Genomic DNA, 20,559 nt, shown 5'->3' with positions numbered 1-20,559 from the left:
GGAGGATTAGCGTGATGTAATTAGGTCAAATGCTGGATATAGTACCAGTCATATGTATTTCATAGGTGTTTGATTGATACACATACAAAAACACGTACAAGTATACTACAGAGTGTATTCCTCAAGCAAAATTTTGAGAAGGAAGTCACTTAAGTGGACAAATGAAGGAAAGTCACACTGGTTGGAATTCCTGGGTCTCTCTTTCTTTTGCTTCTCCCCCCCTCCTTTTTTCTTGAAGAGGCTCTGAGGAACCTGCAGAACTCACAAAGCACAGAGGGAAAAGGAATTTGAGAGATTAAGATTAGATTTTTTTCAAGGCATTATGGATTCAGAAGCAATGAGTGAACTTAGTGACTCATGACTGAATAACATAATCAGAACTTTATTTTAGAAGGGTTAATTGGTAGCTGATTCCATTAAAAGGAAGGACAGTTTCTTTAATAAGCATTTTTTAAATAACTAGCACAATGCTAAATATTATTTAATGAATGACACAAGGATACCTTTTGATTTGCTATTATCACTTTACTAGAGGCCTGGTGCATGAAATTTATGTATGGGGGTGGGGGGGAGAGGGGCGGGGAACAGACCCAGCCTGTGCCCTCTCACAACCTGGGACCCCTTGGGTAGGGTCCCTAGGCCTGGCCAGCGATCAGGGCCTATTGGGGCTTTCCTTCCCCTGGCTGCCAGCAGCTGGCCCTGCCCCCGCCGCTGCCACTGCTTGCCATCTGTGTGGCACTGCCCCATTCTCTCCCGCCACCGATCGCCTCCCTCTGCAGGCGACAGGCGTGGGGTGCAATCACTTGGCTGGCCTGGGCCTCCCTCTTTGGGGCAATTGATCGCAGAGCCCCCTCTCCCCCCCGCCATTGATTGCCCTGCAGAGGGTGGCCTGGGTCTCCCTCTGCGGGACAATCGTGGGGTGATGGCAGGGCCCCCTGACTAATCGCATTGCACGTGCCTTGGCTGGCCTGGTGTCAGTGCATGTCATAGCATGGTCATCCAGAGGGGCATCCAGACAGTTGTTCTGCTGTTTGGTTGTTAGTCAATTTGCATGTTACACTTTTATTATTATAGATTACATAGTGTCTTGTATTAGTACTCTAATTTCATTTGTGTAGGAGTGACCTCCCTATTAAAAGTGTTTGTCTTTGAAAACAGGAAGTATGCTCACAATGTTTGGAATCTAATAGATAATAATTAAATTATTTTTTTCTTTCCTTCTTTCTCTTATGTCTGGATGATACAGAGATTGTATTAAATATGATCATTGACTGCAAGATGAAGTACAAAGTAATGAATGCTATGTAAACTTCATGGAAAAGTATTTGGGTAGACCCTTAAATATTGAGTATATTTTCAGTAGTAAGGAAGGGTGATCAGGTATGCTAGGCAGAATAGTGTGATCAAAGGAATTAGAGCAGGAAGTGTGGGGACATTTGGGAAATGCAGAGCTTTCTAGTTTCAAGAGAGGTCTTTATGAAGGGGACAGAAAAGAGTAGTTATAGCCAGATTGTTAGTTTAGGTTATAGCCAGTAGTTGTAGCCAGAAGTGTTCTGAATTCTAAATGTTTTTTTTTTTTTTCCTAGTAAAATAAGGGATGGCAGATGATAGTAGAGGTAGGAGGTGATAAGAGTATGCTTCAGAAATATTAGTGTGGCAGAATTGTATATTATGGATGGGATTAGGATATAGGGTCAGATGCAAAGATCCTGGAGAAAGGAAGTTAAGTCAGAAATTATTATAAATTATTCAAGGAGAAATTAGATCCTGGTTTGGTCATTTGTCAGGATACCTTGAGAATAGGGCAATTTTAAAGAGACTTTGGTGACAGAATCTGTAGGATTTGGCAACTGTTGCTTGTAGAATGCAAAGGAGAATGGATTAGTTTAATGAAGTGTTAAGTTTTGGCATTTTAGCATGATAGTCCTATCATTAACAGATAAAGAATTTACAAGAAGGAGCAAATTGGGATGTAATTATGTGTTTGGTTTTCTAAAATGTACTTTGAGTTAGTGTCAACCATTCCTGGCATTTATTTGTTTGAAACTGGGAAGTGATGAGATTGCCCAAGGAACATTGAGGGAGGTAAGAGTGCAAAAACAAGAATCATACAGATTAGAGACCAAGAAGAGCCAGAGATGAAAACATAAATGAGTACTTTGAGTAATAGTAGGAAGATTAGAAGAATATATTAGCAAATTAATCAAGAGAATGAAGTGCCTGAGGGGAATAAAGTGATCAAATTATTAAGTAGGCATAGATGTTGAGGATGGTGGAGGTTGTGATTTGATGGGTTAGTGGATGCCTGTTAAGTACAGGGGGTATGTTGTGAGTGGTTGGGAAAGGTAGTAGAATCAGACCATATCAACTAATAGATCACAGTTGCCTTTGTGAAGGCCAATACTAGTTTGGAGCCACCTTTTCTGTTTTGTGTTGGGGTCAAAATATGATTTATGGAGAATGCCCTACATTGCATCCTAGCTAGATTCCCTGGTTTACCACAATTATTTTCTACTTTGTGGTAAAAAAAGGGGGAAAGGTAGCTAGAGGGCTATTGTTTCTCATTTTCTTTGTTTCTCCCAGAGTTATTAAATTGTATATAATAGAATTGCTTTTATTTTTCTACATACCTAAATGAGCTCGAATTTTCAACATTGATTATGATAAATTGATGTTCTGAAGTAAGTTGGCCTTTTGAGGAAATAAAAAAATGGATGAGATTGGTCTTTTGAGTATGTTTGATGGTCTTAATAAAATCGGTAGCCTTGTGTTGGGCCTCCAGTATTACTTTTTAAATCTGATAGGACTCTAGAATCCAAAAATTTAGAAACTATATGAGATGATTGTTAGTTAAAAGAAGGAGTGAGATGGGGAAGGAATTTGTAGGAACACAAAATATATTTAGGGCAGATCAAACCTTTTTATAGGATAAACAGCAGGAAGCAGTGGTTAGTAATTGGAGAAGGGGTAGAAGGACTAATAATGGATAGAGAAAGATTACAGAGGAAGCCAAGGGAGATCTGAATTGAATTATGGAACAGGAGAGTCTAAATGATTTGGATCCTTCTTGACAGGCTGGTACAAAAACACTAAGTGGTGGAATATTGGGGTGGTACTTTATAGTGTGAATTTATATATGCCGAAGAGGTGTTTTTCTTGTTCAGAGTATTATAGCAACCTTTTGATTTATATATGTAAACTTAGAAGGTGTAAAGGCATTTATAATTCAAATTATTTTGAGTTGGAATTTTAAACAGGCAGGTCTAATTCACAGAAAATTTATCAATTATGTTAACATGTCTCAGCAGCTTCTCTTACCAAATTATTTCAATCTTAAGTTTTGGTGCCAGTTTATCCTTTACCTTTTCTATTAAGTTTCAACTCCTGTTTATTTCATATTTTTCCAGATCTAGACTAGATGGAAAATAATTCAAGCTTGTGACGCTCCATGTTGGAGACCACTAGAATGTCAATAAAACCTGTTTTTAAAAAATATAAATTATATATAAGTATATGATTTTTAAAATTCTTTTGGATAATTTTGTTTGTTTGTTTTGTTTCTGGAGCACAGCTTCTTTTGACTATTGACTCTGACCAATACAGTAGATTCCAGACTTAATTTTTATTTATTTAAAAATTTTATGCATTCTTTTATATGCTTTTAAAGTTAGAGTGGGGACTATAAAAATCAAATTTAATATGGTTATGGCACATACATATTTTGTGATAGTCTGACACTTCCCTTATATTTGGCTCAGAAAACATAATTGCTGAATAGAGCTAGTCTCTAAAATAGATACTGGGTAAAAGGATATAAATAGAGCTATAAGAAATGATAACCTGATTGAATTAAGTTACTGTGATGAAAATTTGGTTTTTACATATGCAAGATATATACTAAAACTATATTTCATGTCATTTCCTTTCTGTTGTAGTTTTCAACTTAACCAACAATGTGGATTTGGACAATACCAAAAAGAAAATGGAGATATACCAAAAGGAAAACAAAGATGTCATTCAGAAAAATAAATTAAAACTGGTTAGTTGCTAAGTATTTTCTTGTTTTATTTTAGAAATGAATGCTTCTACATGATCTTTAAAAAAACTATCATTCTCTAAAAGTAATATTTTCAAAGAATTTAGCTGAAATTTAGACCAGAAATACTAATAATGTATATCTATATCTATAATAATAAAAGTGTAATATGCTAAGTAGACCAGACGTCCTTCCGGACGACCATCTGGGGGAAGCTGGGGCTGCAAGGGCCGAGGCAAGCTGCGGGCGGCTGTGAAGGCTGAACCCCTTGCACGAATTTTGTGCATTGGGCCTCTAGTAAGCATATACCAGTAAGTAGGAGGCACACATTACTGTAGCAAAAACAATTTTGGTAGGATTATTAAAATATATTCTTTAATGTTAAAAGAATTGCATGCATGCAGAGATTTAATTGTCTAGCTTATACAGTTTAGTACAACTTGGCTTTCTAGTTTTGGGGGAAAGTAGAGTTAATTGTTTTTGAGGTACTTAATTAGGAATTTGTAATCATCGGTAAAACTGGAACGGATATATTCAGATCACATAGCTTGTATTTTTATCTTGAGTTAGAGGACTTGCTCCTTATAGTCTAAGAGTGTTTTATTTAGGCACTTCTTTTCCTGCAGTAAAGCTCTCAAGGAATTCACCCTACATTCTCATTCCTTTCATAGCCAGCTTGGCCTCTTTAAAAAGGTGAGAGTATCATTGTGCCATAAAGTTCACTCACTGTCTTTGCCCTGTAGTCTCTTCTGGGTGCATCAGAAGATACATGCAAAATAGGTATGCCTAGGTAACTTGTTGTATTAGCCCTATTTAACTCAATAGTGGAAGTTTGTTCCTTTCAAGTAAGTGCATTTTTTATTCATAGTTTTAAACTAGGAAATAATACTGAGAGTTGCAATGAAAGAATAATCTAATTTTAGGCTGGTTATATTATTTTAAAGTAGGAATTTCTAATATCTGGAAACTTTATAATAATAAGTTATTGAATAAAACAAATGCTTTATGTTCTTCATGTTACAGTGAGATTATTTGAACTGCTTCTATTCTTGATATTAATTTTTAACATCTGGATATGTTATAACTAACTGGTCAGTAATTCATTATAATTTATTAATTGATAATTATAATTTATTAATTCTGATACTTACCTGGGTATTTGGTATTGGGGTAAACATACACAGGACCATGCTTTTAAAGATGTTGCTAGTTAACATATATAAGTAATTATGATATCATTGGATAGAGCCCTCAAGTGGTGCCTGGGGCATGGACTAACTTACATGGCTAATGTCTTTTTACTAAACTGAGGTAGCAACTTGCCTTTCATGTTTCTGTGAATGCTGAAGTCTCACTGTTGCATAAGCAACGGAGTTGTATCAAAGAAGAAAAGAAAAAAAGGCAATTTCTTGCATGATTAGGCTCATAAAATGACCCATTTCTGTCATAGAGAAACTTACTGAGTTGTCTGCTAAGGAGATCTTATTTGTTTCATGAAGCTATTACCTAACATCAGTCAATGTGAGTGTGCGAAACTGAATAAAGGTATTTTAATCTTGAAATAGAGTCTTAGTGAAGATTAACTTAATTTTTACTTTCACTTTTCTGTATTCTCATGAGCAGGAGAGATTGCAGTGTAAGAATGTCTATCAGTTTAGCACAAAAATATTTAGTTCAATAAACATTTGCTCAATATCTGCGCGAAGGCTATATTGTACAAAGATGAATAAGAACCCTATTTTCTAGGGATCAGGTAATTTCACTATAATGTCATAAGCACATGGATACCTAACCCATTCTGGGAAAATTAGGAAAGGTATTCCAGGCAGGGTCATGCTTATGAAGCCTTGAAGGACAAGTAGAATTTAGCAAGATGAAGAAGATGGGACAAGGGCGAGGGTAAGGAGGCTGCCACAAGAAAGTTCCAGGCAGAACGAAATCATGAGCAAAGGCAAGAAAGCATGGATAATAACGGAGAGTTCTAGGAGTTGTCTATAGTTCTGTATTGCCAAAATTGAGAGAGAGAAAGAGAGAGAGAGAGAGAAAGAGAGAGAGAGAGAAAGAGAGAGAGAGAGAGAGAGAGAGAGAGAGAGGAAAGTTGGAGAAGTGAAAGGGCCTAGGTCACCTAAGACCTTATGTATTGTGAAGATTAATTTGGGCTTATATAGAACAGTTTTTTCTATGTTTTAGCAGGTGAACCTTTTTTTTTTAAATGAAAGCTTGCTCAGCATACTTTGGTTGAAATGATAATGCAGGAAAGATAGGCTGGATTCTCATCTGCTCAGTCTCTACTGTAGTGTATCTTAAGGCATTTTATTAGGGAATTCCCAGGATTCCTTTGAGTACTGTTATAAGAACCTGACTATTGAAGATTGTCATTGAAGGGTTTTTAGCAAGGTGATAATAAGGTATTGTCCTTATTAGAATAGGTTTAGTGGTTTTGTGGAGGTTGAATTTGAGAGAATTAAGTCTGGAGTTCAGGAAACTATTGAAGTCATTAGGTGAGTTCAGAGGTCACTTAAACAGCAATGGAGAAGTAAGGATGAATTAAAGAAATGTTTTGAGTTTAAAATAGCAAATTCTACTGATGGATTGAAGTGGGTGGTGAATGCAAGAAAAATTGAATGGGTAAGGCAGCACTAATAGAACACAGAAACTTTTAGTCTTTCAACTTGCTTCCCTTCTCTTAGTCTAATACCTTCTTCATTGTCTGCCTCCATGTTTGATTTTTAATGATGGTTATTTTCCCAGTTATTCAATCAGCTAGCTTGCCAACCAATATTTATTGAGGCCTACTATGCACTAAATAACTCATATATTCTATTTCAGTGAGAAAATAGAGTCTACCAGTTCCTCATTACCAAAGCTGATAAACTCTATTGGTCTGAATCTCATTTGGCCTGTAGTCAGTATTTGTTGCAGACTTCTTTCTTGGTGTTGAAACTTTTCCTTAACTTTTCTGGGGCTTCTAGTCATCTTTCTAAACTCTCCTCCTTATCCTACTGTTCTCACCTTTCTCTTTCATCCTCTTCATAGACTTCTCTTTCCTTCCTGTCTCTTAAACACAGTTTCCTCTTAGTGCTTCTCTTTATGATTACTCTTTACACTGATTACTCTCAAATGTTTCTACAGTCCATTAGTTTTCTCCTGAGCTCCTAGGATTATATTATGTAATATGCTCATATATCTGTAAATGGTTAATAGACATTTCTTTTTGGATGTATTCTGGGCAGTTGTAATTCAGCATTCCAGAACTGAACATTTTAATCTTCACAGTCACTTATTTCTTCTATTATGCCCTTTATCCAGTTGTTCAAGGCATATCTGCTCAGTCTTCATGTTGGTCTCTCCTTATCATTTTTCTTTAAAAAATTGTTTTTATTGATTTCAGAGGGGAAGGGAGAGGGAGAAAGAGAGAAACATTAATGAGGAGAGAGAATCATTGATCAGCTGCCTCCTATACACCCCACACTGTGGATTGAGCCTGCAACCCAGGCATGTGCCCTGACCGGGCATTGAACCTGGGACCTTCTGGTTCATAGTTCAAGGCTCAACCACTGAGCCACGCCGGCCGGGCTCTCCTTATCATTTTTCCAACCTAGTTCCCCTTCTGATTCTATTATTATTTAGGGCCCTCATAATTTCTTACCTGGGTTATTGAAATATTTTTCTAATTAGTCTTCCTGTCTTTAGTTTTGAACCCCATTGAGTCATCTTTCTAAATTCATTCAAATTTCCTTAATTCTTGCCACTTGCCTTAGTGTGGCACAAATTCCCTTAGTATGGTATGATAGACCTTTCATGTTCTGCTCTCTGCTTATCTGTCTAGCTTTATCTAGAACTGGTTCCCATCCCCACACTTCATGACTTGGCCATAACAAGCAAACATTTCATCTTTATTCATGTCTTTGCAGCTTTGTTTTTCTGTCTAAATGGCCATTCCACTCTCTAATGGGGGTAAATACCTACTGTTTGAAGTCTTAGCTCATCTTACATATAATAGTTTTTTAGGACTGCTGTAACAAATTACCACAAACAGGGTGGCTTATAGCAACAGGAATTTATTCCCTCACAATTTAGGAGGCTAGAAGTCTGGAATGAAGGTATCATCAGGGCCATGTTCTCTCTGAAACCTTAGGGAAGTATCCTTTTTTGCCTCTTCTAGCTTCTGGTGGTTGCCAGCAACCTTTGGCACCACTCTGATCTCTTCCTCTGTCTTCCCATGACCTTCTCTCCTGCATGTATGTGTCCAGATTTCCAGTTGATCTTAACTTGTTTACATCTGCAATGACCCTGTGTTGAAATAAGATCACATTTGCAGGTACCAGGGGTAAAGCTTCAATGTAAGGGAACCCTAGTGCATTGTTGGTGGGAATGCAGATTGGTGCAACCACTATGGAAAATAGTGAGAAGTTTCCTCAAAAAGCTAAAAATGGAACTACCTTATGACCCAGTGATTCCACTGCTGGGAATATATTTGAAGAAACCCGAAACACTAATTTGAAAGAATATATGCACCCCTGTGTTCATTACATCGTTAATTACAATAGCCAAGATATGGAAACAACCCAATTGCCCAGCAATAGATGAGTGGATAAAAGAGCTGTTATACATATATACAATGGAATACTATTTGGCCATAAAAAGGAATGAAAACTTTTTTTTGCAACAGCATAGATAGACCTAGAGGGTGTTATACTCAGTGAAATGAGTCAGAGAAAGACAAATACCATATGGTTTCACTTATATGTGGAATCTAAAGAACAAAACAAACAAGAAATCATGATTTCAGTAGTAAGAATTGTCAGAGGGAGTTTTCAGCTTTTTTCTGGGGAAAAATTATGATGCTGAACCTCAAAGTCATTGAAATTTGATGCAGGGGAGTCCTTAAATATGGATGCTTCGCTTCTTAACTTTCCTAGGCCTCTCTGAACTCGCTGATTTATACAGTGGGATGAACCTGGGATGCTTTTTTGGAATTCCCAATTGAACCACTGGACTCATTGTTCTAATTACTCTCCACACCATTTCTAATCTACTCCTGAGGTGCTTTCACACAGTATATTTCTGTGACTTTTTGATCTGCCAAAAGCCTACAGCACTCTAAAAGGCCATTTAAAAAGCAAGGGAGGAAGATATACAAATGGCCCAGGAGAGAGGCCACATGCCTTTCAGAAGAAGTCCCAGAAGTATAAAATTTCAGCTAGTCTTTTGAAATGATTGTCCTGGCAGGACCTGGTGACTAGAATGAGGTATTTGAAGAAGATGGTTTGATTTCCTCTGTGAGACACTATGAAAAAAACAAACAGATATTTAAAACTGGAAAAAAAAGAAGACGTCAATGTATATTTTTTGTTGGGACACATTAAACCTGGGACACATTAAACCCACAACACTCTATGAAATCTTTTCTGACTCTACTTGTCCTCCATTGTCACAAAGACAATTTACCACTCTATCAATTCTGTTCCCACTGTAGCCTGTATATAATTCTCTAATACCTGTCATACTTAATTACTTATATGTCACTGCTTTATTATGAAACTCATCTTTTTCTGCTTGTGGGCCTCCAAATCAAGTAGTTCACTTTTCCAGTCCTTATATCTCAGTCCGTAACCCTAACATTTTATATTTATTCCTATTAGTTCTCCTAGATCAAGTTTGAGTTCTCTTCTCCACTGGGGGGGTCTGAGTTAGAGTAGCAACCTCAGTACTAAAGGAGGAAACCTTTGAAAAATTATAGGGAGAGGTGCTAATAGTGACCAGTTTATTTAAGGGGAATGGTGGGATGGGGATAGGGATTAAATAAAGATAACTTTGAGGTTTCAGCTTGAGTTGACTGAAATATAGGTGTACACTTATTAGAAATAAGGAAAATAGGAGGATCAGCTTTGAGAAACCAGATGCTAAACTTAATTTTAGATGTACTGAGTTTGAATCTTTTTCCATGAGAATTTTGTGGGGTTTTTTTGGGGGGAAGTTTATCTAATGTATGAAATAAAAATATCCAATAGTGTTTTAAATATTATCAATATATAAAAAAGCCTAAGTGACCATCTGACCAGTAGCTATGATGTGCAATGACCACCAGTGGGCAGACGCTCAATGCAGGAGCTGCCAACCTGCAGTGACTTGGCAGCTATGGTTCTTAGGTAATGCACCCGGAACCAGAGAGGAGGGAGCCCGATTCCAGGGTGCGTCACCCTAGAACTGCCCTCTTGTAATCCAGGACCCCTCGGGGGATGTCGGAGAGCCAGTTTAGGACTGATCCCTGCAGGCCAGGCCAAAGGACATGAACCGGGCCTCTAGTTTTACATAAAAGTATATTCTTGTCTGAGGTCTCTGTTAATTTTGATATTATGTTTGTGATCCCCAAACCTATAATGTTCCCCCTCCCCCCGCATTGTATATACTGTGACTCAATGGTTGAGCATCAACCTATGAACCAGGAGGTTAAAGTTAGGGCTCATGCCTGGGTTGTGGGCTCGATCTCCAATGGGGGGCTTGCAAGGAGGCAGTGATCAAATGATTCTCTTTCAAGATTGATCTTTCTATTACTCTCTCCCTCTCTCTTCCTCTCTGAAATCAATAAAAATATATTTAAAAACACACAACAAAACAAAACAAAAAACACTACAACATTTTAAAGAGCAAGAGTCAAGGTTTTAAAATAAAGCCATTCAGATTTGGACTGTTTTTTTTTTTTATTCATAAGACTTAAAGAGCAAAGACTTGGTGTAATGCTGCATTAAGTATGAGTTAGGGTTGGGATAGATTTCAGAGCCTGTAAGTAATTAATACTTCTGAAGAATGTTATAAAAGGTGAATGAGTAGACCTGGAGTTAATTCTGTGTACATATTAGCTTTGAAATTAGAATTTTTCAGTCCATAAAGAGGACTCGACATTTACATGCCTGTATTAGAAAATAAATTCATTAAAAAAAAACCTTACCTTAATGAATGTTTTTTTTGGAATTCTAGCATCAAAAAGTCTTACTTTAGCTTGGGAAAAACAAGCTAAGTACTATGATAAGTTTTCATTATCTTTTGTGTTTGAGAAATTGTTGCTATTAAATAAGCTAATCTTTTAAATAGAGTATGTCAGTCCATAGTTCTATATAGAGATTGTCTGTCTGTTGTTTTATTTCTTATTTTGTTTTGTTTTCCTTGTTATATCCCGTAAAATGAATGCTTGAAACTGTCTCTAATCATTATAAATAAATTAACCCATTATTAAGCACAGTTCCTGCAATTCTGCAACTTGCCTCAATGTACTTTGTTTAGGTGTTTATTTAGTGCTACATGTCATTTTCTTTAATAGTAATACATCCATATGAAATAAAATGAATTTTAGTTCCTTCAAAGTGGAATTGTTACACTATCTATATATATAAAGAGCCAGGGTTGTAACATCCAAAACCGAAGGCTTGACCGAATGCCAGGATGCGCGCAGAGTAGGCGAGCGGGCTGAACTGCTGACCTCTCGGAGAGAGAGAGAGGCGGGGCTGATCAGCAGTGGCAGTGGCTGCTGGCAAGGCCTGGAGAGAGAAGCAGGGTGATCAGACCCTGCTTCTCTCTCCAGGCCTTGCCAGCAGCCAAGCCTCTCTCTCTCTCTCTCTCCCAGAGATCAGCAGTTCAGCCTGCTTGCCAGCAGCTTGGGACGGCTGCTGATCAGCCCTGCCTCTATGATCAGGCCCGGAGATAGGCCTGGAGATGCTGACTGGCATAGAAACTGACCAGTCAGAACCAAATTTGGGTGAATTGTGAGGAGCCAATGGCTGCATTGGAGGTGGAGCTTCTGACGCTAACTAGCATAGAAACCGACCAATCAGAACCTACTCTGGGTGAACTGTGAAGGCAGAACCTAAGGTGGGGGCTAAGGAGGGGTTTTAAGGGCAACAACTGTTTGGTGAAAGGTGTAAGAAAGTGATTCAATTTTTTAATGACTGGTTTGGCAGTATAGTGCATATGGCTGGCTATCAGTCCAGATATAGGGATTATGTGTTTTTGTCTGCCAAGAGCATTTCCTCCTGCTGAAAAAGGCTCCCTCCCATTTAAGCAAGCCTATCCTATATAATCTTATACTAATAAAAAAGTAATATGCTAATTAGACCAGGTCAACCAGCCACCTTCAGACATCTGACTTCCTTCCAGACAAAGCCATGGTGGTGGGGACCGAGGCAGAGGCAGTTAGGGGTGATCAGGCTGGCAGGGGAGGACAGTTGAGGGCAAGATCAGGCCTGTAGGGGAGGGCAGTTGGGGGTGACCAGACTGGCAGAGGAGGGCAGTTGGGTGCGAGATCAGGCCTGTAGGGGAGGGCAGTTGGGACAAGATCAGGCTGGCAGGGGAGGGCACTTAGGGGCGATCAGGCAGGCAGGCAGAGGCAGTTAGGGGTGATCAGGCAGGCAGGCAGAGAGGTTGGGGTGATCAGGCAGGCAGGGGGGCAAGGTAGGGGTGATTAAGCCAGCAGAGAGGCAAGGTAGGGGTGGTCAGGCCAGCAGGGGGGAAAGGTAGGGGCGATCAGGCTGGCAGGGGGGCAAGGTAGGGGTGATTAGGCTGGCAGGGGGGCAAGGTAGGGGCGATCAGGCCAGCAGGCAGAGGGGTTAGGAGCGATCAGGCAGGCAGGCAGAGGGGTTAGGGGTGATCAGGCAGGCAGGCAGAGGGGTTAGGGGCGATTAGGCAGGCAGGCAGGTGAGTGTTTAAGAGCCAGTCGTCCCGGATTGTGAGAGGGATGTCCGACTGCCGGTTTAGGCCCTATGAGATAGGGCCTAAACCGGCAGCCGGACATCCCCCGAGGGGTCCCAGATTGGAGGGGGTGCAGGCCGGGCTGAGGAACCCCCCCCTCCGTGCATGAATTTCATGTACCAGGCCTCTAGTTAAACAATAAGTGGCTATTGTGTTTTATGCTTCCAAAAAAAAAAAAAAAATCAGAATATGGTATAGGATCGATGTTGGTTACTAAATTTGTTCTGTACCATACATAAATGTTTCTGTTTTAGACTCGGGAACAGGAGGAATTGGAAGAAGCTTTAGAGGTAGAACGACAGGAAAATGAACAAAAAAGACTGTTTATACAAAAAGAAGAACAACTACAGCAAATTCTAAAAAGGAAGAATAAGCAGGCTCTTTTAGATGAACTGGTATGTATTAACGCTAATTACAATAAAAAAATTGTTAGTCTTCGGGGTTTGTGTTTCTTATTTATTATGCTGGATAATGACATTTTAATGGCATTTCTGCAGTTTGTGCTGGTGTATTAAACTTTGATTCCTTTATTAAAAAAATTTTTTTTACAATACCCATTTTATTTCAAAAGCGAGAGTAATATAACTGACACAATCCAATGTCCTGTTAATAGATTGTTTACATGTTTCTAAGCTTACTGTCTAAAACACATTGTTTTCTGAGCATTTTTTTCCAGATTAATACTGGTTTTCTAATAACTGGTTCATTTTAAATTGTTTCGGCTCCGGGCTGAAGTTCGCAGTGACTCTGGTTACTCTGTAAGAACTATATTTCATATTTTTGTGTGAAAAAGAATGAGAAGAAATGGTGATGTTTTGCAAGTTATTGATGTTTTCCTGCAATTAGTCCCTCTAGTTGTTGACACTGGTAGATAACAGCCATAATAATAACTAAATTTTATGAACTGTTTCATAGATTTCATATATTATTTGATGCTTTTAACCCAGTGATATTGATAAACTCACAACTAGAAAATCATACTCTCCAGGGATGTCTTTTGTATTCTTCCCTTTCTCTTTTTATCCACATAATTTTCATGAAGTCCTCTGTTTAGCTGATATACTGCTTGTTATTCTATGATTGGGTAAATGTGTATGTGTATATTTTCTACTGTGCTTTTTTGCCCAAAAGCATTTAAGCCAGCTAACCAGGAATAAAAAGAAAAAGCAAGATTATTTAAATTAGAGATAGGTGGGAAAGTAAAGGAAAAGTAAGGATAAGGGCATTTTAATGAGGCTTAGAAAATGCTTATCATAAACCCTATGTACTTTGTCTGAGTGCAGTGTAAATTGGTTTTAAAAGTAAGGACAGCGGCATATTAATAGAATATGCGTCCTAGCCGGTTTGGCCTAGTGGAGAGAGCATCAGCCTGTGGACTGAAGGGTCCTGGGTTTGATTCCGTTCAAGGGCACTGCCCAGGTTTTGGGCTCGATGCCTGGTAGGGAGCATCTCATCATTGATGTTTCTATCTCTCCCTCTCCCTTCCTTTCTGAAATCAATTAAAAAAATATATTAAAAAAAAAGAATATGGCGTTTTCCTTAGCAACTTCCATTAATTTTTCGTGAAACTATCATGTGGCAGATAAGGCTTTAACATGTGAAATGACATGTGTTGTGTTTTATAGTTTTTGGGGCCATATATTTTGTGAGAAATTAAAACCTTTAGTAAATCAATTAGTAAATATTGATGTTGTAATTATTTATTGAAAGATTCTTTCCCTCATCATTTTATACAAAGAGGGACATACTTGTCTTTGGTAATGCTGCTCCTCTATACAATCAATTGAATTAATAAATGCAGAACTTAGACATAGGATGAAGATACACTTTAACTCTTTTTTTATAATTTAAATTCTTTATGGTTTAAAGTATTACATAAGTCTCCTTTTCCCCCATTGACCTCTCCCCGGCCGCCCCCAGCCCTCAGCACTGCTCTCACCCCCTACTGTCTGTCCATTGGTCATGCTCATATGCATGCATACAAGTCCTTTGGTTGATCTCTTACCCCTTCACCCCCCACCTTCCCTCATAGGTTGGACAGTCTGTTGGATGCTTCTATGACTCTGATTCTATTTTTGTTAATCAATTTATGTTGTTCATTATATTCCACAAATGGATGAGATCATGTGATATTTATCTTTCTCTGACTGGCTTATTTTGCTTAGCATAATGCTCTCCAGGTGTATCCATGCTGTTGCAAATGGTAAGAATTCCTTCTCTTTTACAGCAGTGTAGTATTCCATTGTGTAGATGTACCACAGTTTTCTAATCCACTCATCTGCTGATGGGCACTTAGGCTGTCTCCAAATCTTAGCTATGGTAAATTGTGCTGCTCTGAACATAAGGGTGCATATATACTTTCTGATTGGTGTTTCTGTTTTCTTGGGATATATACCTAGAAGTGGAATTACTGGGTCAAATGGAAGTTCCATTTTTAATTTTTTGAGGAAAGGCCATACTGTTTTCCACAGTGGCTGCACCAGTCTACATTCCCACCAGCAGTGCAAGAGGGTTCCTTTTGCTCTGCATTCACTCCAGCACTTGTTTGTTGATCTGTTGATGATAGCCATTCTGACAGGGGTGAGATGGTACCTTATTGTTGTTTTGATTTGCATCTCTCAGATGATTAGTGACTTTGAGCATGTTTTCATATGTCTCTTGGCCTTCTGTACGTCCTCTTTTGAAAAGTGTCTATTTAGATCCTTTGCCCATTTTTTGATTGGATTGTTTATCTTCCTTTTGTTAAGTTGTATGAATTCCCTGTAAATGTTGGAGATTAAACCCTTATTGGAGATAACATTGGCAAATATGTTTTCCCATGCAGTGGTCTTTCTTGTTGTTTTGTTGATGGTTTCTTTTGCTGTGCAGAAGCTTTTTATTTTGATGTAGTCTCATTTGTTCATTTTCTCCTTAGTTTCCATTGCTCTAGGAGCTGTATCGGTAAAGATATTGCTATGACAAATGTCTGCTATTTTGCTGCCTATGGCTTCTTCTAGAATTTTTATGGTTTCCCATCTTAATGTTTAACTCCTTTATCCATTTTGATTTTATTTTTTGTGTATGGTGTAAGTTGGTGGTCTAGTTTCATTTTTTTGCATGTAATATAAAGAGTTTTTAGATTTTATTTTGAGGTTATCTAACTTTGCATAGCAATTTTAACTTATGTATTCTTTTAGTCTCAAAGTACTAGGTTTGCCTGCCTCATTGAGCTGCTATTGGCATGAAGCTTCCATTTAATTCAGTGGAGCAGGAAGCAAGATGTGAAACTGCAAGTGTTGTACATTGTGTATAATCTGGAGTTAATATTGGTTTTTGTGAGGACCCGCCCCCCCTCACTTCCTGTTTTCTTCACCTGCAAGTCATTACTGCACATACTTTCTTCACTGTTTAGATCATATAACATGGTGGTTAAATAATCCTTAGCAATTTACTATATTCATTAGAACAATTAATTACATTACATTGGTTTAGAATACCAATGAAGTTTGAGTTTCTGGGTTCCATTTTAAAATTTATTTTTAAAGATTCGTTGTTACTTTAATTTTTGAATATTTATTAATTTTTTTGATTAAAGTGTTGACATACATTTAGTCCTTATTGACGAAAGAATTCATTACATTTATTTTTATCCTCCTAAATCCTTATTAAATAAAACACTACATTATAATTCTTTTTCTATGTATATTAATGAATTACATTTTATAAAAAAAGATAGCATTGGCACTTGTAAATATGTCTAGAAGCTTAAATTTTAGGGTTATTCTCTGGATCTAATTTAGGCAGTAAGTACTATTTATAAGAATTTCTCGTCCTTTTTTTGGGTTTGGTCCTTGTGCTAAAAGTCACTTTTTAACCTTTTGTAAAGCATTGGCGTTATATTATACTGTAGATGACAGGATTTTAATGTTATGGTATTAATGTTTATGGCTTAGTATTTACCATAATTTTGCCTAAAAAGTCCATTTATTTAATCCTAACTGTAAATTCAGGGTGTTTTTTTTTTTTTTTAAACACTTTGGAAAAAGATTTTAAAACAGGTCCTGATTTAGTTAATCTTTTTATATTCCTGTTTGAAAATTCTCTTCACTTTATGTCTGAAATTTTGTATGGGCTAATATTGCTGTCAAATGCAGTAGCTGATTTTTATTAGAAATATTGTTTGCCAGATGGCTTGCTTAAAGTCAGTTAAAATAATCTTTTAAAAATGGTCATTATAAAGCTTTTAATGAGTATTACAGGCAGTCTTATTAAAATTTCTTTAAGTATTAAACAAGGTACCTTCAGGCAATTAATGTAGGTTAGGGAACCTTTCAAGGTAAAATGGAAAGCTAAGAAGAATGAAATAATTTGAAAGGTTGAATCTGCATTTTATGTATTCCCAAGAGGATGTGAATTCCTCATAGTTTATTTTACTCTATAGATTTTGTTGTTGTTAGAGCTCCTGCTTAATTCTAGTTTAACATTCACAAAGATTTTCAACCTCCAAAGTTTTGAGTGCTAAAGTGGAATAAAGCAGATATGAGGTAAATTGTATGCCAGAGTAGCAAAATTAGTTTTAGCTTCCTAGAATGTTTATTTTTATTAAACTTCAGCTGTTTTATGAATATATTTTAATAGTTAGGTCCTTTTATGTGATACTGAAACCAGGCCAAAGTATTGATTAGCAGGTTTTTGAAGTGAATACATTGTCTTGATTTTACACAAGAACTTTTAGTTTTTAAGAGTAAGTACCAGGTATGCAAGAGCATTTGAGTTCACTTAGAGTATAAATTGGGAAGCAATGTTTTAACTTTTTAGTCAAGGAAATTAATTTTTCTTCTGTTAGTGTTTTTGCATATGAAAAGATAGTAATAGCTTTTAAGAGATTTTGGGCCACAGCCTATTTAAAATGTCCTGTAATTTTATTATAATATTCTTAGTGGAAATCTAGAATAGCTACAGGAATTCATAGCAGTGCTGTTACTAATGCATTACTGATGCCTTGTAGTAGAATATGAAAGGTATTCAAGTATATTCTCATAGTATATTTTATTCATTTTCCATTATTGATAAAGCTAGGTCACAAGGAGTTTGCTCCTTAATATGGTTCTATTTTATAAATATAATGTGTTCTTCCACTTACTTTTAAAAGATTTAATCTTTGTAATGTTGCTTTTGCAGAGAACTTCTATTACAAATTCTTGAGGTACAGATTTATTCTAGGACAATTCTGTTGAAGTAAATTGGCTTGTTTTTTGAATTAGTTTTGTACTAGAACTTTAAGTCCTTTAACTATATTAATTAGCCATATTTGTGCCTAAAATATTATTAAGTTATTAGATTTGGGAAGAAAATTAGATTCTGCTCTATGTTTACTTCATACTGTGAAATGTTAACATGATATAGTTTTTTAAATATTAAATTATGGGTAGTTACTATTTTAAAAATTTATAGGCCATTTGAAGAATATGTTTATTTTTGTAAATAACCTAGATGTAGGAACTAGAAATGCACTGTTGTCCTTTATTTTTGTTCACAGTTATAGGAAGTACTCTGTGTGTGCATGTGTGTTTGTGTGTATGTGTGTGTGATCTTCCCTCCTGGCTTTCCTCTGCATGTTTCTGTGTTCTTATTCAATTGACAACTCAGGAAGGAAAAGTCTGGATATCATTTAGTTTAGACTTTAGCTCCATAGCACTTTAAACATGTAAGAGGACTTCATGTTAAACAGGATAAATAACAGCTACATATAAGAATTAGTAATTTGCTTGTTATTATTATGTATGTGTATAGATTTGTGTAAATATTGATCCTGATTTAGTATCAACATAGATATTAAAAACATTTACTATTATTTTGTTAATTAAAATTTAGACTTCTTTTCTAAAAATAAGTCAGTAAAAGAGAAAATAAATGTACTTTTAGTTGTACTTAACAATCGTTCCATTGTGCAAAACAGAACAAGGATCATTTCCAAACGGCCTCAGGTGAAATCTAATGGGAAACAATTTCAAACTAGTCTGAATTCACTGGTAAAAAGAATGTGTCTTAGATAAACATCTGATCCAAGTTATAGTACTTTGTACTACTCTTTTTGTGATTAGTTTCTAATTTTTTTTATTTTAATAAATATGGTTGGCATTGCTAGATGAAATAAGACCCTATTATATTTTCTTTAATGTGGATTTTATAAAAATAATTTTTTGCAGGTTTTGATTTATGAGTATAAAACAGCCTTTTCTTATTATGGAATGTTAAATTTTTTTGTAAAGTGTTCTCCATAAAGTGAATATTTAGGTTGACATCAAATACTTATGAAAAGGCATAATTTAAAATAATAGACCCGTTGCTCTTAAGTTTTTTTTTTTAACTATTATATTGCACATTAACTTTTCTTACAGGAAAGTTCTGATCTCCCTGTTGCTCTACTTTTGGCTCAGCATAAAGATAGATCTACCCAATTGGAAATGCAGCTTGAGAAACCCAAACCTATAAAACCAGTGACATTTTCTACAGGCATCAAAATGGTAAGCCATATTTTAATTGCTTGTTGGAAAGATATATTTCAAGGATTATACTTTATAATTTTATATTGACTTCTATAGGTAAATGGAAAGGTTTATATGTTTAAGAACAGTGTATAATCTTGGCTAGTTGTCTGAAAATATGAATATGATCAGTGTATGAGGAAAGGGAAAAGTATTTTGTCGTACATAATAATGGTTTGTATGTGTTTTCTTATTCTACATAAAATTTTAAGCTTATAGTGTAGGAAAACATTCTTAAAAGAAAATGCAGACTTCTGGTTTCTGGTATGGCATGTAAGAAGCTTGGAAGTTGTCTCTACCTCTCACAAATAAAGCTTGGAAATTGCCACTGAGTCCTCAGACTGAAAAACAACTTTTCTTAGAGCCGTAAGTGAAGAGAGGTCACAAGGCTAATTACTGACCTTAAAATTGGAGAGACTGGCTGAGAATACAGAGAATCATCTGACTAGAGCAGCCTTATGGGGAACCAGTGGTGGTGTAATGAAACCTGAATTGTAATTGACAAATTGTGGACAACTCTGACAGTTAAAAACTCGAGGGCGCACCAGACATTGGAGGGCCTCTGGCATCTCTACCAGGTTCTTTCAGTGAATATTGAGAAAAATCCCCTCGTCCTCCTGGCAGATGAAGTGGAAAAGGAACCATTTTGCAGTATGCCAGGGTGTTCTATTCTTCTTAACAAGGCCTGCCCTCATGAGAAACTTGCACCAGAGCTTAACTGGCTGGAGTTTTATCAGAACCTGACTGATGTAGGGGTAGGAAAATAACCCAACTCCACCCTTCCACGTGGGAAAGGGAAAATAGCTTCAAACCACTCTTGCCATCCTGCCCCACGTAAGGGGAGGAAGATGGACTGAGAAGTATGTGTGAAGTTCACAGTCCCGAAGCACAGGCCCTCTAAAAGGCTGAGACCTAATCATATGACTATAAAATGCTCTGCCCTTCACCACATCTTGATGCCTGGGTATCAAGAAAATATTATGAGTCCTAACTGGTTTGGTTCAGTGGATAGAGTGTCGGCCTGTGGAATGAAGGATCCTGGGTTCGATTCCAATCTAGGGCACATGCCCGAGTTGTGAGCTCGATCCCCAATAGGGGGCATGCAGGAGGCAGCCAGTCAATGATTCTCTCTCATCATTGATGTTTCTATCTCTCCCTCTCCCTTCCTCTTTGAAATAAATAAAAATATATTTAAAAACATTATGAGACATACTAAAAGACTGAAAACACAGTTGGAAGAGTTAGAGCAAA

At 36.9% G+C, this 20,559-nt stretch overlaps 1 protein-coding gene across 4 annotated transcripts in view; it reads left to right on the top strand.

The window, feature by feature from the left end:
• Positions 1 to 20,559, top strand: part of MNAT1 (MNAT1 component of CDK activating kinase) — a 196,194-nt gene that overhangs the window by 69,404 nt on the left and 106,231 nt on the right. For all 4 annotated transcript variants that reach the window (XM_028141630.2, XM_054716011.1, XM_054716013.1 and 1 more), the window contains exons 4-6: positions 3,936 to 4,039; positions 13,036 to 13,176; positions 19,162 to 19,287. In XM_028141630.2, the coding sequence (XP_027997431.2) occupies positions 3,936 to 4,039; positions 13,036 to 13,176; positions 19,162 to 19,287 (371 nt within the window). The remainder of the gene's footprint in view (positions 1 to 3,935; positions 4,040 to 13,035; positions 13,177 to 19,161; positions 19,288 to 20,559) is intronic.

Source organism: Eptesicus fuscus, chromosome 5, assembly GCF_027574615.1.
Source record: "Eptesicus fuscus isolate TK198812 chromosome 5, DD_ASM_mEF_20220401, whole genome shotgun sequence".
NCBI lineage: Eukaryota > Metazoa > Chordata > Mammalia > Chiroptera > Vespertilionidae > Eptesicus > Eptesicus fuscus.
The sequence above is the reverse complement of the archived record's forward strand: the minus strand, read 5'-3'. Positions and strand labels throughout refer to the sequence as shown.